Source organism: Bubalus kerabau, chromosome 1 (genome assembly GCF_029407905.1).
Source record: "Bubalus kerabau isolate K-KA32 ecotype Philippines breed swamp buffalo chromosome 1, PCC_UOA_SB_1v2, whole genome shotgun sequence".
NCBI classification, from domain to species: Eukaryota; Metazoa; Chordata; class Mammalia; order Artiodactyla; family Bovidae; genus Bubalus; species Bubalus kerabau.
In genome coordinates this window covers 480,921-498,776 of record NC_073624.1, presented here as the reverse complement: position 1 = coordinate 498,776, position 17,856 = coordinate 480,921, and the positions used below count along the sequence as shown (strand labels likewise).

The 17,856-nt window shown below is 55.9% G+C and overlaps 1 protein-coding gene across 2 annotated transcripts in view; it reads right to left on the bottom strand.

The window, feature by feature from the left end:
- The window catches only part of TUBGCP6 (tubulin gamma complex component 6), a 22,015-nt gene extending 4,159 nt beyond the window's left edge, over positions 1 to 17,856 (bottom strand). Inside the window, exons 1-13 of one of the 2 annotated variants that reach the window (XR_008706716.1) lie at positions 16,919 to 17,856; positions 15,496 to 15,659; positions 12,173 to 12,383; positions 5,581 to 5,754; positions 4,497 to 4,618; positions 3,691 to 3,769; positions 3,501 to 3,610; positions 3,307 to 3,398; positions 3,075 to 3,214; positions 2,042 to 2,191; positions 1,427 to 1,508; positions 1,256 to 1,344; positions 1,059 to 1,174 (exon numbers count right to left, since the gene is read on the bottom strand). Coding sequence is in view for 1 of the 2 variants with exons in the window: in XM_055559417.1 (XP_055415392.1) it covers positions 1,059 to 1,174; positions 1,256 to 1,344; positions 1,427 to 1,508; positions 2,042 to 2,191; positions 3,075 to 3,214; positions 3,307 to 3,398; positions 3,501 to 3,610; positions 3,691 to 3,769; positions 4,497 to 4,618; positions 5,581 to 5,754; positions 12,173 to 12,383; positions 15,496 to 15,659; positions 16,919 to 17,659 (2,270 nt within the window). In the remaining variant the exon portion in view is untranslated. The remainder of the gene's footprint in view (positions 1 to 1,058; positions 1,175 to 1,255; positions 1,345 to 1,426; positions 1,509 to 2,041; positions 2,192 to 3,074; positions 3,215 to 3,306; positions 3,399 to 3,500; positions 3,611 to 3,690; positions 3,770 to 4,496; positions 4,619 to 5,580; positions 5,755 to 12,172; positions 12,384 to 15,495; positions 15,660 to 16,918) is intronic. The other variant, XM_055559417.1, reaches the window with a different exon arrangement.

Here is a 17,856-nt window from a genome sequence, read left to right as displayed (position 1 = left end):
GACGGGAAGCCTACCCCCGAGCACCTTCCCCAGGTGGGCAGCGGGCCCCTTGGAGCCCCCACAACACCTGCAGGGCCTTACTGGGCAGGTCTTTCTGCCTCCCCCCACATGGGAGCCCCTGGTGGGCAAGCACAGTGCAGTCACTCAGAGTGAACCCCAGACGAGCTCCCCCACAGCCTGAAGCACAGGGAGCAGTGCGGGCCACGGGCCCAAACCCTCTCGGAGGTGTGACCTCGCTCCTCACTGGAGGTGGTTCTCGCACTGCCGCGCCAGGTCCAGAGCATCAAGAGGTGATGCAAACGGCACGAGGCAGTGGGAACACCTCACTCAATTCAAAACTCGCCCTGCTACAGCCAATGACGCTGACCCTCTCACCAACACGAAGCTGGTTTCAAACCCAGCCTGGCCACGTTTAATTCAGCTGCCACAGGCCAGGGACACACTCCATACCTAGTAAACAAGATCTCCTCTACTAGTAAACAAGATCTCCTCCACATGTAAACAAGAGAATAACATCATCATACACGCGTGTGTACACACCCAAGTCAGAATGGATGCACGCAGACACATATGCACTCAGCACTGACTGGCTCTGTCACGCTCCATGAACAGTCCCCGAGTCAGGACCACTGACCGGGAGGCGAGGAAAGGCGGGGCTCCTTCTGAGGCGCCAGATGTGCTGGCAGCTCGCAGGAAATGCAGGGAGGGAGGGAGGGATGCCAGAGCACAAGACAGACCCCGGACGCCATGCTGGGTAAATCCCTGTCTCTCAGTCAGGCTGCTAACAGGTTTAAAGACAAATTTAAGAAACAGGCAGTTTAACTTAAAGGAAACAGAGAGAGAGAGACAGGATGCGAGCACAGCGTGGACCGAGCCTGGACCCCAGTCCACACAGAGCGACTGCAAGAAGACCGAGCTCAGGCCGCCACTGCTCTCGCCTGACAGACGCCTGAAAGGTGCCAGATACAGACAGAAGGCAACCAGCCACCACAAAGGTGAAGCCAGCCGTGACTCCCAGGAAGGCCAAGCCCATGGCCATGGCGCCCCCGGCCACCCACCTGGCCTTCCTCTCCAGTTGCTCCTCCAGGGCCCTCAGCCTTCTCTCCCGATCCCGGAGCTCGCGGGCGTAGCTGAAGTCCTCATCCAGCTCCTCCTGCCTGGCCACCCGGCGTCGCTGCAAAACACCCCACAGGCAGCCCGCTAGTGAAGCCGACCCCTCGAGCCCACCCCCCCGGCCCAGGGCCAGCCCCCCCACCTCCTGGTCCTTCACAAACTGCTCCTTCAGCCTCTGGAATTGCTCTCGCTTCCGGGCGTCCGAGACCATCCGCTCCGACATCTGCCGATCTGGAACAAGACAGCCAGGGGCCATGGTGAGAAGCCCCAGCAGCAGGCCCCCGACATGGAGGGGCAGGCGAGCCACACGCACCGCTGAGTGCCCGCAGGACCCTGGACGCCGCCTCCCGGGCCTGGACAATTAATTCTTGCTTTGCAATTTCCATCCGTAATTCCTGGAAAAGACCACCAGCGACTGATGCGTCTGACCCTTCAGCCCCCACCCCTGGGACAGCCAGGGAGAGGGGTCTGCTCAGACCGGTTCTGGGGGTGCAGCGCCCATCGTGCAAGGCAGTGAGGCGGTCCCCAGGCAGGTGACACCCTCTCTCAGAGTGACCTGGGGCCAAGACCCCAGCCTTCATGCCCACCCTGGCCCTCCCACAGAGGCCAGCCCCCTGCACCCCCAGGGCTCGCCCCTCCACCCGACTGGTTCTCAAGGGTCTGCCCCGCCCACAGCTTCCTGCTGCGCACAGGTGCCAGGACTTTGCATTAACCCCTCCCCAGGACACAGGACACTCAAAGCTCGGGCCTCAGTGCACTTGACCCTTCTGAGTAGGACGGAGGCTCAAGGGAGCCACTGAGGCCAGGAGGCTCAGGCCCTGCTGCCCTGGAGCCACGGCCCGGCCAGGATAGGGCCGCCTAGCGCCCAGCCCACCCCAGGAGGAGAGGAGAGGGAGGGCCAGGGAAGGCCGGGCTGTGGTGCCCTCACCTTCTCCTCCTTGCTGACCGAGCTGTGGCGCGCCACCCTCTCCATGCGGCCCACGTAGGTGGCACAGTCCTTCTCGATGTCCTTCAGCTCCTCGAGGGAGAAGATCACGGAGATGCGCGGGACCGGGATGTCTGAGCAGCAGAGGTAGTGCTGGAGGGTGGGGGTGGGGGGCGGCACCTGAGCCCAGGGACTGGCGGCCACAGCCCGCCTTGCCTCCCGCTGGCGACCCACGTGGACAGCCTGCCTCAGGAGTGCTGTGCTCCCCGCTGACACCCTCCACGGCTCCAGAACAGCAGGTGTGGGTCTCCGCCCAGGGCCAGGCCTGGCTCCCACAAGTAAGGCTCCAGGAAAAGGTGGGAAGGCCCAGACACACCCACAGGGCCTCCCTGAAGTCAGCCCCGCCCCCCACGGGAGCCCCGCCCCCCACAGCTAACACCTGGGCAGCTCCTGGGGGCGCATGGACACTGTAGCCCCCGCAGCAGCCCTGAGCCCATGCTGGCCGCTCCAGCTCGCTCCTCGCAGCCCTGCACTCGGCCGGCCGCTGCCCCCCGCTCTGGCCTGCACCTGGCTGTTGCTGCCAGGAGCCCCCAGTCCACACCCGCTGGCCTGTCCAGACACCAGACAGTGCCTCCCACAGGGGCCGCCCATCCCACCCACTGCCACTGGCCATCTTCCAGAGGCCTTGGTTGCATGGACACCAGCTCAGGCCTCTGCTCTAGGGCACGGCTGAGCCCTGGGACCCCTCACATGACCCCTGGGTCCACCCTCCTGCCGACACAGCCCTTCCCATCCCTCTGGGGCGGTTTCCAAGGTGGGGGAGGGGGAGGAGCCCAGTGCCCCTTTGGCCTCTGAAAGGCCTTCGGCTTTCCTCCCATCTTTGAAGGAGCACCAGAAACTCAACAGAGCTGCTCATGAAACTCTCAAGGGGACAGGTTGAGGTCACCCAACCTGGGCTGGAACCCTATGGACCCGGGCTGAGGGCAGATGGGCAGGCAGCTTGGGGCTGGCGGAGGCTGGCCGCTCCGCCCCTCACCTGGGGGCAGCAGAGCTTCAGCAGATTGATGGTCTTCCCGCAGACGTACACGTCATGGGCGATGTGGCTCAGGAACACGGGGACGCAGTCCTCCGCCTCTTTGGAAATGAGCACGTAGCCGTGGGTCCAGTAAAACCTGTCTGCATGTGGGACGGCTCGCTCAGGCCTGTGACCAGTGCAGCCCTGACCCGGCCGACGGCAGCGTCCCCGCCCAGCAGCAGCCCCCACCTACCTCTGAAGCCCAAGTACTCGTGGTTCACCTGGATCATGAACTCGCCATAAACATCTCTGAAGACCCCACTGTACACCCAGTCGTGGATGAACCTGAATGCGCGTGGAAAGGGGGGGTGAGCTGGGCGTGACTCCGCCCTGGGAGTGGGGGGGCTGCAGTCCAAGCCCACCCGCCCCGCCCCCGCCCCGCCCCACCGCGTGTAGGGCTCGCAGCTGGTCTTGAGCAGAGACAGCAGGACTGGGTAGTGCTCATTGCTGCAGTTATCCAAGGCCTCCTGGTAGAGGTAGGAGAGCAGCTTCACGCCCTGCAGACAGCAAGGGGGGCTCAGCCACACCACACGCAGCAGGGGGAGCCCTGCCCTGCCCGGAGCCCGGCAGCCCTCACCGTGGGGAAGGCAGCCCTGGGCTCTCCGCCGCCGGAGCCCTGGAGAGTGGCGCCGACACCACAGAGCTCAGCCAGGTACCTGCACACAGAGGCGGGGAGACCAGGTGGGCAGAAGACCCAGGCCCTCCCCTGCCTGTCCACATAGTCCAGCTTTAAAACTGCCTGCACCTCAAGAAGCTCAGCTGAGAGCTGCCTGTCAGACCCTCCCAGGAACCCCATGCATCCCCACCTCCTTCCCAGGTCTGGCCAAGACTCTGAGTCCACGACTCTTCCCCACTCCTGCTGCTCTCCCCCAAGAGCCCCTCCTGCACCCACCGCATCCCCCAGGTCACCTCCTTTGCCATCCTGAATGGCTACCAAGTCCCCTTAGGCCTCCCGCCTCGCCACCCCACTCCAGGCTGTGCTCCCATCACGCCCTCCTGACACCTCCGGGCTCAGCCTCCCCCTCGTACCCCTTCTCCAGCCCCGGGGCCTCCACACTCCTCCCCTCAGCCTGCAGGCACCCCTTTCCACTGAACCCACCCCCCAACCCCTAGTCTTCCACTCTGCCTTCTCCAGATGGCATCTGCCAGCAGGCACTCTGCCCATGTTCACTGACCAGCTCCTGAGTGTAGGCACCAGGTCTGTCTGCAGGGCCCCTGTGTGCCTGTCGGGTAGGAGCCCTGATCCTGGGCTGAGCCTGCTGGTGGGCACCTCATAAACTCAGCTGGGTCAAGGGCCATCCAGACGCCGACCAGGAGGCCGCCCACCACCCAGCATGGCCCATGCCTGCCTCACCAGCCACCAAGTCGCACGCCGAGGCTCACCTGAGCTGCCGGCCCAGCTTCTTGAAGAGAACACCGATGGTGAGGAGGCTCCGGGTGGGCGGGGTGGAGAGCACGCAGGCGCGGTAGTGGTGCAGGTACCGCCTCAGGCCGCTGCTGAAGGCCTGTGGGGCAGGGGCCGGAAGGAGGGTGGCCAGGCACGGGGCACGGCCACCAAGCTCAGAACCAGAGAACAACCTCGGTGCGGGAAAAAGCTGGGCCTCCACCCCCAAGCCTGGGGCTCCATTTCCCAGGAACGGGCATCTGCGGGTCACATGTGGACACCCAGCCCGGCCAGAAGCCCAAGCCCACTGTAAGCTCCGCCAGGCCGTGCAGATCCCGGGCAGCTGGGCTGTGTGCACAGACGCCAACTCCCAGAGGGTCTCTGGCCGCTCAGGCCACAGCAGTCCCGAGGACACTGGTGTCTGGGGCGGTGCCGGGAGCATGGCCCCAACACAGCTCACATGCTTCCAGGAGGTCTGCTGGAGCGCGCGAGCGCAAACGTCAGGCACCCAGGAGACCGCTGTCCTGCCCTCCATCCCAGACAGTCAACACGGCAGTCCTGTCTGGGTTTCCCTCTGCCCTCCCAGCCCTGCTCAGGCCCATCCTAGAATCCGAACCTCGTCACATCACCCCAGCAGCCCTGCTGCGATGCCCAAGTGAAAAGGGCCCGGCCCAGTGCCTGCGCTCTCTCTCAGGCCTCACGCTGCAACCCCCCCACCCCACAGCTGCCCACTGTCCTGGGGGCCTGCCCAGCGTATGCACTGACGACAAGGCTTTCAGGCAGACCTGGTTCAGTCCCGCGCCAGGGGCCCGGCGGGGAGCAGGCAGCGCGTGCTCCCTCCACACCACTGGCCGGCCCCCGGCACTAGCCACAGATGCCTCCCACGCTCTCACGGCCCCAACACATCCACCCAGGTTTCCATGCAGTGATGGGCCAGGCAAGACGTGGTCCCCGGCCACCATTCCCAAAGGGCAACTGACAGTCTCTGACGTCACTGAGGAGAGTACGGCCTGGCTCAGAGACCCCGGGGCAGGCCTGCATACAGCACCCGGGGACCCGCAGCAGCGTGAGGTGGGGCCGCACCTGGAACACGAGACCCTTGCTGCAGGAGGAGTCCAGCACAGGCTGCAGGGAGAAGTGGCTGAGGCGCACGTAGTGGGTCCCGCACTCGGCCACCTCGGAGAGGAGGCTGCTGATGCTCTCGTGGGATGCTCCTGAGACGTGGACACCCCGCTTCACCGTGAAGGCCTGAGCTGGCTGGACGGGACAAAAGGGAGGTCACGGGGGTGGGCACCTGGGGTGGTGCCGCCTCCCACTACACCCGGGCACCCAACCTTGGCACTGCCCCAAGCACCCCCAGACCGGGAGCCCCAAACCTAGACACACAGGGAGGGCACAGGACACAGAAAGCCTTCTGCCAGCAGGCTGCCACTAATGTGACATGACACCTCCCACAGGTTAATATGCTAAATGTTAATGTCACGTGAATTTTAAGATTTAAAGAAAACAAAAGAAAACAAAAACCCAAAAAAGAGAAGTCCAACACCAGATGGCTTCAATGGTAAATTCTACCAATTAAAGAACACCAATTGTTGGGACTTCCCTGGTGGTCCAGTGGCTAAGACTCCTCACTTCCAATGCAGGGAGCCTGGGTTTGATTCCTGGTCAGGAAACTAGATCCCACATGCCAGAACTAAGATCAAAGATTCTGTGTGCTGCAACCAAGACCCAGGGCACCAAATAAATAAATTAAAAAAAAAAAAAAAAAAGAACACCGATTGTTATTAAACTCTTTCAAAACTTAAAGAGGAGGAATACTTCCTAATTCTAAGAGGCCAGTATTCTTCTGATGCCAAAGCAAGATACAGACATTACAAGGAAAAGACTACAGTCCAACATCCCTTATGAACACAGATACAAAAATCTTTGAGAAGATATTAACAAACTGAATCTAACAGCATGTTAAAGGATAATACACTATGACCAAGTGGGTTTTATCTTAGGAATGCAAGGGTAGTTCAACATACAAAAATCAATGTAATATACATTAACAGAACAAAGGGAAAAATCATACATACGATCATGTCAGCTAATGCAAAAAAAGCATTTGACAGAAGTCAATTCAATCCTAAAGGAAATCCATCCTGAATACTCAGAGGAAGGACTGATGCTGAAGCTCCAGTACTTTGGTCACCTGATGCAAAGAGTCAACTTACTAGAAAAGACCCTGATGCTGGGAAGGATTGAAGGCAGGAGGAAAAGGGGACAACAGAGGATGAGATGGTTGGATGGCATCACCGACTCGATGGACATGAGTTTTCACAAGCTCCTGGAGATGGTGAAGGACAGGGAAGCCTGGCGTGCTGCAGTCCATGGGGTAGCAAAGAGTTGGATATGACTGAGCAACTGAACAATACCTTTTCACAATTAAAAACACTAAAAAAACTAGGAAAAGAACGGAACTGGCTCAACAGGATAAAAACTGTATGTGAAAAATCCACAGCTTGCATTATACTCAGTAGTGAGACTGAAAGCTTCTCCCTGTGATAAGCAACAAGGCAAGGACACGTGCTTTCACCGCTTCAGGGTAACACTCAAGTCCCAGACGCAGCAGTTAGGCAAGGAGAAATTTTAATATGCAGACTGGAAAGGAAGAAGTAAAATGATCTATTTGCAGGTGACATCATGTTATATACAGAAAATGCTAAAGAATCCACAAAACACGTGTTAGAGCCGTTAAATGAATTCAGCGAAGTACCAGGATACAAAATCAACATACAAAAAGCATTTATATTTCCATACACTTGCAATGAACAATCCAAAAAAGGGAAGTAAGAAACAATTCCGTTTACAAGTGCAGTATAAGAATACAGTACTTAAGTAAATTTAAATGAGGAGGCAAAAGACTTGTTAAAGTGAAAACTAGAAAACACTGCTGAGAGAAATTAAAGGCCTAAATAAATGCAAAGACATCCCATGTTCATGGACTGGAGCATCTAATAACGTCAGGGTCATGCACCCAGGGCCTCCCCAGCACTCCATGCTTTCACTGCAGGGGGCACAGGCTCAATCCCTGGTCCAGGACCTCGGATCCCCCATGCCACGGGCAACGAAGTCCACTCGCAGAAATGAAAGACCCCACAAGCTGTAACGAAGATTCGCCATGCTGCAACGAACACTCGACACAGACAAATAGATGAAAAAGATGTTTAAGTAGATGATGATTCACCCAAGCAGCCTGTGCACTCAGTGCCACCTTATCATGATCCCAATGATGTTTTAGCAGAAATAGAAAAACTCATCCTAGAATCCATATGAAATTGCAAAGGCCCCAAATAACCACAACAATCTTAAAAAAAAAAAGAAGAAGAAGGTGGAGAACTCATACCTCCCAAGGTCAAAACTTCCTACAAAGTTTTAGTCATCAAAACAGTGTAGAACTGGGGACGTCCCTGGTTGTCTAGTGGTTAGACTCCAGATTTCACTGCCGTGGACCAGATTCAATCCCTGGTCAGGGAACTGAGATCCTGCAAGATGAGGGGTGTGGCCACAAAAAACATCACAGGAGTGGGATCAGGAGAAACAGGAAGATCATGGAACAGAAGAGAGTCCAGAAATAAACAACTCACACATGGTCAATTGATGCACGAGCATACCAAGAACATACGATGCGGAAAGAAGAGTCTTTTCAACAAAGGGTGCTGGGTAAACAGAATTTCCACATGCAAAAGATTAAAGCCACACCAAGTACAAAATGAACTCAAAACAGATCAAACATCTAAAGTGTAAAGCTGACACTATGGGACTCCGTGGTGGTGCAGTGGATAAGAATCCACCTGCCAGCACAGGGCACAGGGTCCAACGCCTGCTCCGGGAAGACCCCACATGTGGAGGAGCAACTCAGCCCGTGCACCGCAGCTGCTGAGCCTGTGCTCCAGAGCCTGAGAGTCACAACTGCTGAAGCCCGTGCGCCTAGAGCCCACGCTCTGCAACAGAGAGGCCACCGCACCGAGGAGCCTGAGCACCACAGTGACGAGGAGGCCCTGCTCGCTGCAACCAGAGAGAGCCCGAGCAGAACAATGAAGACCCAGTGCAGCCAAAAATAAATAAACAAACAAAATTATTTTAAAAAGAATAAAGCCAACACTGTGACACTCTTGGAGGGAAACATAGAGGCCTTGGATTTGGTGATTTCTTAAATAAGACACCAAAAGTACAGGCAACAAAAGGAAGAAAATAAACTGGACTTTATCAAAATTAAACTTTGTACTTCAAAGCATACTATCAAGAGTGTGAAAAGACAACCTACAGAATGAGAGAAAATATTTGCAAATCATATATCTGGTAAGGGATTAATATCCAGAATGCATCAAGAACTCCTACAACTCAAGAGCCCAACTCAACGACGGGCAGAGGGCAGGCGAGGGCACAGAGGAGGCGGCAGTCCGCAGGCTGAGATGCCACTCTGGGCGCCACACCCTTGTGCCGCAGCACCCAGAACAGCGGGGAAACACGTTTCCGTTCTCTGACCAAAAAAAGAGGCAAAGAACTAAAAACTCAAGTAGACTTTCTCCCAAGAGATATACGAGTGAAAAAGTGCTCAGGAGCAGTACTCATGATGGAAATGTGAATCTAAATTATAATGAGACATAGATACACTACCAGTATAAAACAGCTGTCTGGTGGGTGGCATTACTGGTGAAGAGCCCACCTGCCAGTGCAGGAGATGCCAGAGACATGGGTTCAGTCCCCGGGTCGGGAAGACCCCTGGAGGAGGAAATGGCGACCCCTCCACTGTCCTTGTCTGGGCGGTTACAGCCCACGGGGCCTCAGAGAGTCAGACATGACCGAGCACGCAGGACAGGACAGTGGGGAGCTGCCATAGCACACACGGAGCCCAGCGTGGCGCTCCGTGACAGCCTGAGTCAGGGGAGAGCTGGGGGCAAGCGGCAGGAGGGAGACTCAATAGGGAGGGGATGTATATACACACGGATATATGTATATGTGTGTGTGTGTATATATATATATATATATATATATAGTCACGACTGATTCTCATTGTTGTACGGCAGAAACCAACACAACACCAAAAAGCAATTATCCTCCAATTAATAAACAGAAAAATTCAGCATTTGGATTTTGGGGAAAAGAACTATAATGAGATACCACGTCACACCCACTGGGACAGCTACTATTTACCAAAAAAGGAGTGGGGGTAACAAGCACTGGTGAGGACGTAGCAGACTGGACCCCAGAGCAGCACACACTGCTGGAGGGGGTGCAAAAGGGCACAGCCACGGTGAAAAGTAGTCTGTTGGCTGCTCAAAAAGTTAACAGAATTACTGGGACTTCCTTGGTGGTCCAGGGGCTAAGGCTCTGACTACAGTGCAGGGGGCCCAGGTTCGCTCCCTGGCCAGGGAACTAGATCCCCAGGCTGCAGCTGAAAAGGCCCTGCATGCCACAATTAAAGGTCCCGTGTGCCACCACAGACCCGGTGCAGCCAAATAAACAAACCAATCACCACAGGACCCGGCAAGTCCACTCCCAGGAATATACCCTGAAGAACTAAATGCACCCATGTGCACATTAGCACTATTCAGAAGTCAGAAGGTGAGATCCACCAGAGCATCCATCAACTGATGAACAGCTAACAAAACGTGGTCTTTATACACATAGCAAGGGAGAGGCAAAGACACACCCAACTGAATGCTGAGTTCCAGAGAATAGTGAGCAGAGATAAGAACGGTTTCTTAAATGAACAGTGCAAAGAAGTAGAGGAGAACAACAGAATGGGAAAGACTAGAGATCTCCTCAAGAAAACTGGAGATGGCAAGTGAACATTTCATGCAAGGATGGGCATGATTAAGGGCAGAACGGTAAAGACCTAACAGAAGCAGACAAGATTAAAAAGAGCTGGCAAAAATACACTGAAGAACTGTACAAAAAAAGGTCTTAATGACCCAGATAACCACATTGGTGTGGTCACTCACCTGGAGTCCGACATCTTGGAGCCTGAAGTCAAGTGGGCCTTAGGAAACATCACTATGAACAAAGCTATTGGACGTGACAAAATTCCAGCTGAGCTACTTCAAATCTTAAAAGATGATGCTGTTAAAGTGCTGCACTCAGTGTGTCAACAAATTTGGAAAACTCAGCAGCGGCCACGGGACTGGATAATGTCAGTTTTCATTCCAATTCCAAAGAAGGGCAATGCCAAAGAATCTTCAAACTGCCGTATAATTGTGCTAACTTTGCATGCTGGTAAGGTTATGCTCAAAATCCTTCAAGTGAGGCTTCAGACGTACGTGAACTGAGAACTTCCAGATGTACAAGCTGGGTTTAGAAAAGGGAGAGGACCCAGAGAGCAAATCGCCAACATACACTGGATCATAGAAAAGCAAGAAAGTTCCAGAAAAACATCTACTTCTGCTTCATTGACTACGCTAAAGCCTTTGACTGTGTGGATCATAACAAACTGTGGAAAATTCCTAAAGAGATGAGAGTATCAGACCACCTCACCTGTCTCCTGAGAAACCTGTATGCAGATCAAGTTAGAACCTTACATGGAAAAACAGACTGGTTCAAAACTAGGAAAGGAGTACGTCAAGGCTGTATGTTGTCACTCTGACAACATACACTCTGACAAGCTGGAATCATGATTGCCGGGAGAAGTATCAACAACCTCATATATGCAGATGATACCATTCTAATGGCAGAAAGCCATTCTAATGGCAGAAAGAGCCTCTTGATGAGTGTGAAAGAGAAGAGTGAAAACTTGGCTTAAAACTGAACATTTGAAAAACTAAGACTATGGCATCAACTCATGGCAAATAGATGCAGAAAAAGTAGAAGCAATGACAGATTTTATTTTTTTGGGCTCCAAAATCACTGCAGATGGTGACTGCAGTCATGAAATTAAAAGACGCTTACTCCTTGGAAGGAAAGCTATGACGCACCTAGACAGTGTATTAAAAAGCAGGGACATCGTTTTGCCTACAAAGGTCCGCAGAGTCAAAGCCATGGTTTTTCCATCAGTCATGGATGGATATAGGAGCTGGACAATAAAAAAGGCTGAGGGCCAAAGAACTTATGCCTTCAAGCTGTGGTGCTGGAGAAGACTCGACAGTCCCTTGGGCAGCAAGGAGATCCAACCAGTCCATCCTAAAGGAAATCAACCCTGAATATTCATTGGGAGGACTGATGCTGAAGCTGAAGCTCCAATACTTTGGCCACCTGATACCAAGAACCGACTCACTGGAAAAGACTCTGATGCTGGGAAAGAGTGAAGGTAAAAGCAGAAGCAGGCGGCAGAGGATGAGATGGTGAGACAGCATCAATGAGTCAATGGACGTGAATCTGAGCAAACCCTGGGAGACAGTGAAGGACAGGGGAGCCTGGAATGCTGCAGTCCATGGGGTTGCAGAGAGTCATGACTTAGTGACTAAACAACATGCGTGTAGAGTATTTTCTAGCCTTAAAAAGGAAGGAAATTCTGACACAGACTACAACATGAATGAACCTTGAGGTCATTATGCTGAATGAAATAAGTCAGACACAAAGGACAAACACTTCGTGATTCCATTCGTATGGGGAAAATCACTTTAAAACTGAAACAAGACAACCATCCCCAGGGAGGCCGCCAAGATGGCTTCCTGGCCACACCTCAGCTCCTTACCTGGCAGAGGGAGAATGTGGCAGACACGACTCCGATCAGGACGTTGAGCGCATCCTTCACCAGCTCGCACTCCTTCACTAGGACGGGCTGTGGGGCCTGCAGGAGGCTCCCGCCCAGCACCTGCAGCTCCCCTTGGTGAAGTCGGCAGAACCTGTCAAAGGCATCCCTTCCTGCCTCAGTGATGTAGGGCTCCTCTCGATGGCCAGGGGGACTGTGGGGACAGAGCGGGCAGGGAGCTGAGGTAAGCAGAGGGCAGGACAAAGAGCAACTCAATAGCGTGAGATGTCTAAGGCCAGATGAGACTCCCCACTGCTCCCCAGTCTGCGTCCAGCAGGCCCATCAGACAGCACTGCACAGAAGTGTCCCCACCCAGCCCGCAGCCACGGGGCACACAGTGGTCGTCTGGCTGAGGCCTCGCTCGCTTGCGATGACCTCTGCGTGGGAGACAACACCGGGCCCGGAGCAGCACAGTCACGACCGCACAAGTGTCCGTCAGCAGAGGACTGGATAAAGACGTGGTCTGTCCACGCAGAGGGACGTTAATCCAGCCTCAGGAGGCAGGATTCTGCCCGTGTGTCAGCTGCTACAACACGGAGGCACGCTGAGGGTGTGAGGCCGAGTGATCAGCCCAGTCGTGCGCGAGGACAAGTGCTGCACGACCCCACTCCTGTGGGGTCCCCGAAGTCACAGACACAGAAAGGAGACGGTGGAGGCCCAGCGCGGGAGGACAGTGGTGGAGAGTGAGGGTCTGATGGAGACAGTCTCAGTGTGGGAGGATGAAAAGTTCTGGAGAGGATGGTGCTGATGGTCACCTCACATGAATGTGCTTAACGCCACTGATGGAAACGTCAAAAGGGTTAAGATGTTAGACTTCACGTCATAGGATGTTATCGCCCTCTGCCCAAGAAAGCACAAAGATCGTACAGAGCCAAAAGTTCCCTGAAATTCTAGGAGAAAACAGGTACACGCCTGCCCTAGGGTCTCTGCCTACAGGGGATCTGCAGGAAGTTCAAGAACAAGGTCTACCAGCCTGGTCATACTGTTTAAGAGGCCAAAGAGACAGCATCATTTCTTAGATATTCCTTTGGACACCATCAACTCCTACTGAAAGCATGAAACAGCTGCTTTTAAAGTCCACTGGAAGAAGTAGACTCTTAATAAAAGGAGCCCAAGAAAAACCTTAGAACTTGCTAAGACCAAAAATGCTTTCTGATGGACGGTGCATCATAAGGCGCCCTTTCCCTCATTCACCAAGAGCAGGGGCCAGAGCAGTCAGGCGGACGAGCCCAGCCTCACAGGGCCGGCGCCGCAACGAGACACAGGCTGCGAGGAGGTGCGCTGTGCCACCCAGGACAGGGGCCCTAAAGGGACGGAGGGAACAGAGACGCTGGTCAGGAAGGCCAGGGGAGCAAGGCCACGCCCTAAGCAGTGTCCCCATGGGCGGGAGCGGCCTGCATGGAAGCCTAGAGATGGGAGGAGAAAGGAGCCAGGTGCTTTGGGCTCAGCATGGGAGGGCTGAGGGCAGGGGCCTGCGGCCAGTCCCAGTGGGCAGGGCTGAGCAGGGTGGAGCAGCACACTCCGATCGCCATCCCTGGAAGGCAGCGCTGGCTAAGCGGAGGACAGCCGGGCATGCAGGAGAAGCAGGCGGGCCAGTCCTGAGTGTCCAGATCAGCAGGGGGGCCCAGCTAGGCCACCATAGCAGCCCTCGCTCCTTGGGGCACGGAGAGCTGGAGCGGAGGAGGAGCCTCTGGAGCTCCAGAGCCCCCCGAGGCCCCAGGGCTGCAGGTGCCACCCCACTGCGCACACAGGCATCGGCCTCTGACCACTCTCCCAGGTCAACTCCCTCAGTGACTGAGAGCTGAGATGAGAACCCGTGAAGCAAACACCACATTCACACTTGTCCCCACCGAGAACTTGGCCCTTAACATCAAAAGACCACTTCCCCAGAAAGGGTGACAGATGCTGAGATGCCGGCAGCAGGGAGACCCAAGCTGGCTGGCAGGGTGAAGCACAGGGGCGGGGGTCCTCCGAGGGTCTCAGGCAAGGGCAGAGTTCACAATCAAGGGCTGTGGCTGCCAAGGAAGCTTTGACTGCCCATTTGTCAAGAGTTCCTGGCAAGAAACTAGCAAGTGGCTGGGATCCAACTGCAACAGATTCCCAAGATTCTCCAAATGAACTTGAGGAACGGGCTTCAAGGGCAGGGGCATCCAGTTACAACAGAAGAGGCAGTGGAAGAGCCGCGGGTGGCCGGTGTCTCCTGCGGGGGCACAGGCTAAGTGCTGGCCACCATCCTGCTTGAAGGGACACCAAGAAGCAATCCTCACTCTGGAGCTGTGGGGTCAGTTCTGCTTCAGGGGGACACTGAAGAGATTAAGTGCATTCACAAAAGGGGATAAGAACATGGACCAGCGGAGCAATCATGTCTGCTACTAAAGAGTGAGCTGAAAAACTGAGCCAAGAAAATTGAGAACTGGCAAATGAAATCCACTAGTGAACATTCACAAAAGAAAGTAGTGCTGCTGGATGGCCAGTGTGCAGACTTGCGAGGGCTTTGCAGGCAGCAGGCGATCAGGTCTGCTTTGTACACACAAGACAGATGAAGGCCGAACAGGAAGTCCCAGGGCGAGGGCGCTCCTGCAGGACCAGATGGCCACCAGTGCTGGCGCTGCTCGGGGAGTCAGGAGTGGGCCCCGCCCGGGGGAGGTGCACACGGCAGGAAAGCCCCTCCAGCAGGAGCAGGGCCCACACAACACCCCGAGCACGTGCTCGTCCCAGGGAGGCCCCACAGGAGCCAAGGCTGCGTCGGAAGGCACTCGGCTCCCTGAAAACCCTGACTCTCTCCCTCAATGCTCCCCGCGCTGGCGTCCCACAGATCTGTCAGCAGAGAAGAGGTGCCCAAACATGTGGGAGATGGGTCCTCTACCCCCACTCTGGGAGGTTGCGAGACGCCAGCACGCCATGGGCTGAAAGATCTGGCCTCAGAGCACCCATCAGGGAACACTGCGATGACAGGCTTCCCTCAGGGGAGCACCACCTTCAGGCCTCCCAGGTGTGAGAAGCACTCCCTCAGCAGCACCCCGTGCCCGGCACCAACCACAGAGCCCACCACCTCAACCGGGAGCCGTCACGGCCAGGATGTGAGCCGCAGCCGTTACTGGCTCAGTGGGAACTTCTATAGGTTTCTCCCGGTGGTTCTCTCAACCCTCAGACAACTTGCACACAGCTTGACTGAAACTTCCAAGTCCCTAATCTGGGCTGAGTAAAGGCCACATTCGAGGGCAGGGGAGGGGCAGGGTTTGCATTTAGGGCAAAGGCTCACAAACCATCCAACTTGCTCCCAGCATCTCCGCTTGCTGGCCTCGTAGGTGAGCACAGCGTCCCACAGGTCAACGTCTGGCGTCACGCCCGGCTCAGACTGGGAGTCAGGAGTCAGATTGGATGCTGACTGGAACCCTTCATCTTCCGACTGATCCACGCTCGGAGGGACCTGGAGCCCGTGGGAAAAGGACTTTACCTGTGGCATGCTGTCTGGATTCCACCCCAGTGTGAGAAGAGTTCCAGGAACCCTTCCACACACTCCTGTTCACTCTATGGGAAAGACCAAACAGAACATTTCTTCTCTTTTTCTCAAGCACACAAGCTACTACACCATGTTTTTGCCCCCAGTGAGTCATTTTAAGAAATTAAATTTATTCATTATCAATTTCCAATTTCACACAACACAAGCTTATTGAGGCTTATGAGCCTCAACATAATTTACAATGACATTTTCCATAACATGTCTCTGATTTGGAAATTCCATTTTGGGGAACCCGGCATAAAAAAAAAAAAAATCACATAGACACAGAAAGATTCACTTCTCCCAGGGTGTTTGCTATAGCATTATGGTTGGAAACAATGTAAGTGTCTCCCACTAAAGGAACCACTGAACAATAACACCACATCCTTTCAGCAAAGCTACAAAATGCAAAGGCAAAGGATGATTAACAAGGTCTGAAAAATCCCACTTCATCCAGAAAAAAGCATGTAATACGGCACAAATAGCCAGGAGAAATGATTTTTTGGCACCTATGGCTACTGAGTACTTGAGTACACAGGGAGGAATCAGACTTCATTTTGCGTGCTACGCTGTACAACCGGTCTGCCAGGGCAGGAGACATAAGCTATGAGGGTTCAGTCCCCGGGTCGGGAGGATTCCCTAGAGAAGGGAATGGCTACCCACTCCAGTATTCTTGTCTGGAGAATTCCATGGACAGAGGAGCCTGGCAGGCTAAAATCCAAAGGGGTTGCAAAGAATCGGACAGGACTGAAGTGACCTAGCAGGCATGCTGTGCTCAGCCGCCTCTGACTCTTCGCAACCCCAAGGGCTGTAGCCCTCCTCTGTCCATAGAATTCTCCAGGCAAGAATACCGGAGTGGGATACTTCTCCGGGGAGATCTTCCGACACAGGGATTGAAGCCGGGTCTCCTTCACTGCAGGTGGATTCTCTACCCTCTGAGCCACCAGGGAATTTAAACATCAACTGGAAGGCAGGAGAAATGACTGAATGACAGATACAAGAAAACAGTGGCATGTGACTCGGGCCTGCGGGGAGGGGGCCGCTGGGAATCCGCACCAGCAGCCCCACCCCACGGGTCCACCGCCAGTGAGGGACTCCGGCTGTCCTCCCTTTGCCACAGTGGAAGGAGGGTCAAACGAGGCGCTTCTCAAGCCCGAGGAGCCGCAGACGGGAAGCAAACACTCTACCTTGATGGCCAGTCCGGAGAGGTCTGCGCTGTCCGGCACCGGGGGCAGGTCCAGGCGGACGTCCAGGTCGGCCGTGCGGCTGTGCACCAGGGCTCCGAAGAGCGAGACGCGGGTGTCCCTTTCAAACCTGTCCCAGCAGGGGTCGCCGTACGAAAAGAGCCCGACGGCGGGCAGTCCGGTGCCCGGTGCCGCCTCCATCACCTGCCGCGTCTTGCGGACCAGGTCTCGACACAGAGACTCCTCTCCGGAGATGAGCGACCGCACATCCGCCTCCAACTCGCTCAAGTCGGCGCAGTCGTAGCCGCCGTAGGGAAGGGCTCTCCCGACCGGCCGGCCGTGCAGGAAGACGCCCCGCCGGCGCCGCCGCACTCGCGGGGGCCCGCTGCCCGCCAGCCGCACCAGCAGCTCCAGGACCGCGCCCAGCTCCGCCAGCGGCTGGCGCGGCGCGGCCTCCAGCCCCTCCACCAGCTCCTCCAGGCGGTCGGCCTCGGCGCCCAGGCCGCCCACCCGCAGGTCGAAGGACAGCATGAGGATCCTGTTCCTCACCGGCAGCCTCGGGAGGCCGGGCTGCAGCCCGCGGCCCTCCTCCTGAAAGAGGCCCATGAACAGGGCGTCATAGGCTACCCTCTTGAGGCCCCGCTTGGCCTTCCTGCGGCTCCCGCGGCGCGGGCCCGAGGGAGCCTTGGCGGCCGGCAGGAGGACCTCACACAGGTCGTCCACCAGCTGCGGGACGCTGGCCATGCCTCCGCCTCACGCCGGGGCCTCGCGCGCGGCCGGATTCGCTTTCTCGGGGCCCCGGAAAAGCGACGACCTGCAGAAGCGCCGCCGAGGACGGAGCGTGGGCCCGGCCCCCTCGGCCGGAGGAAGGCGCGCGCGACCTGACCCGCCTTCTCAGGGTCCCCTCAGCCGGAGGAAGGCGCGCGCGGCGGCGCCGAAAA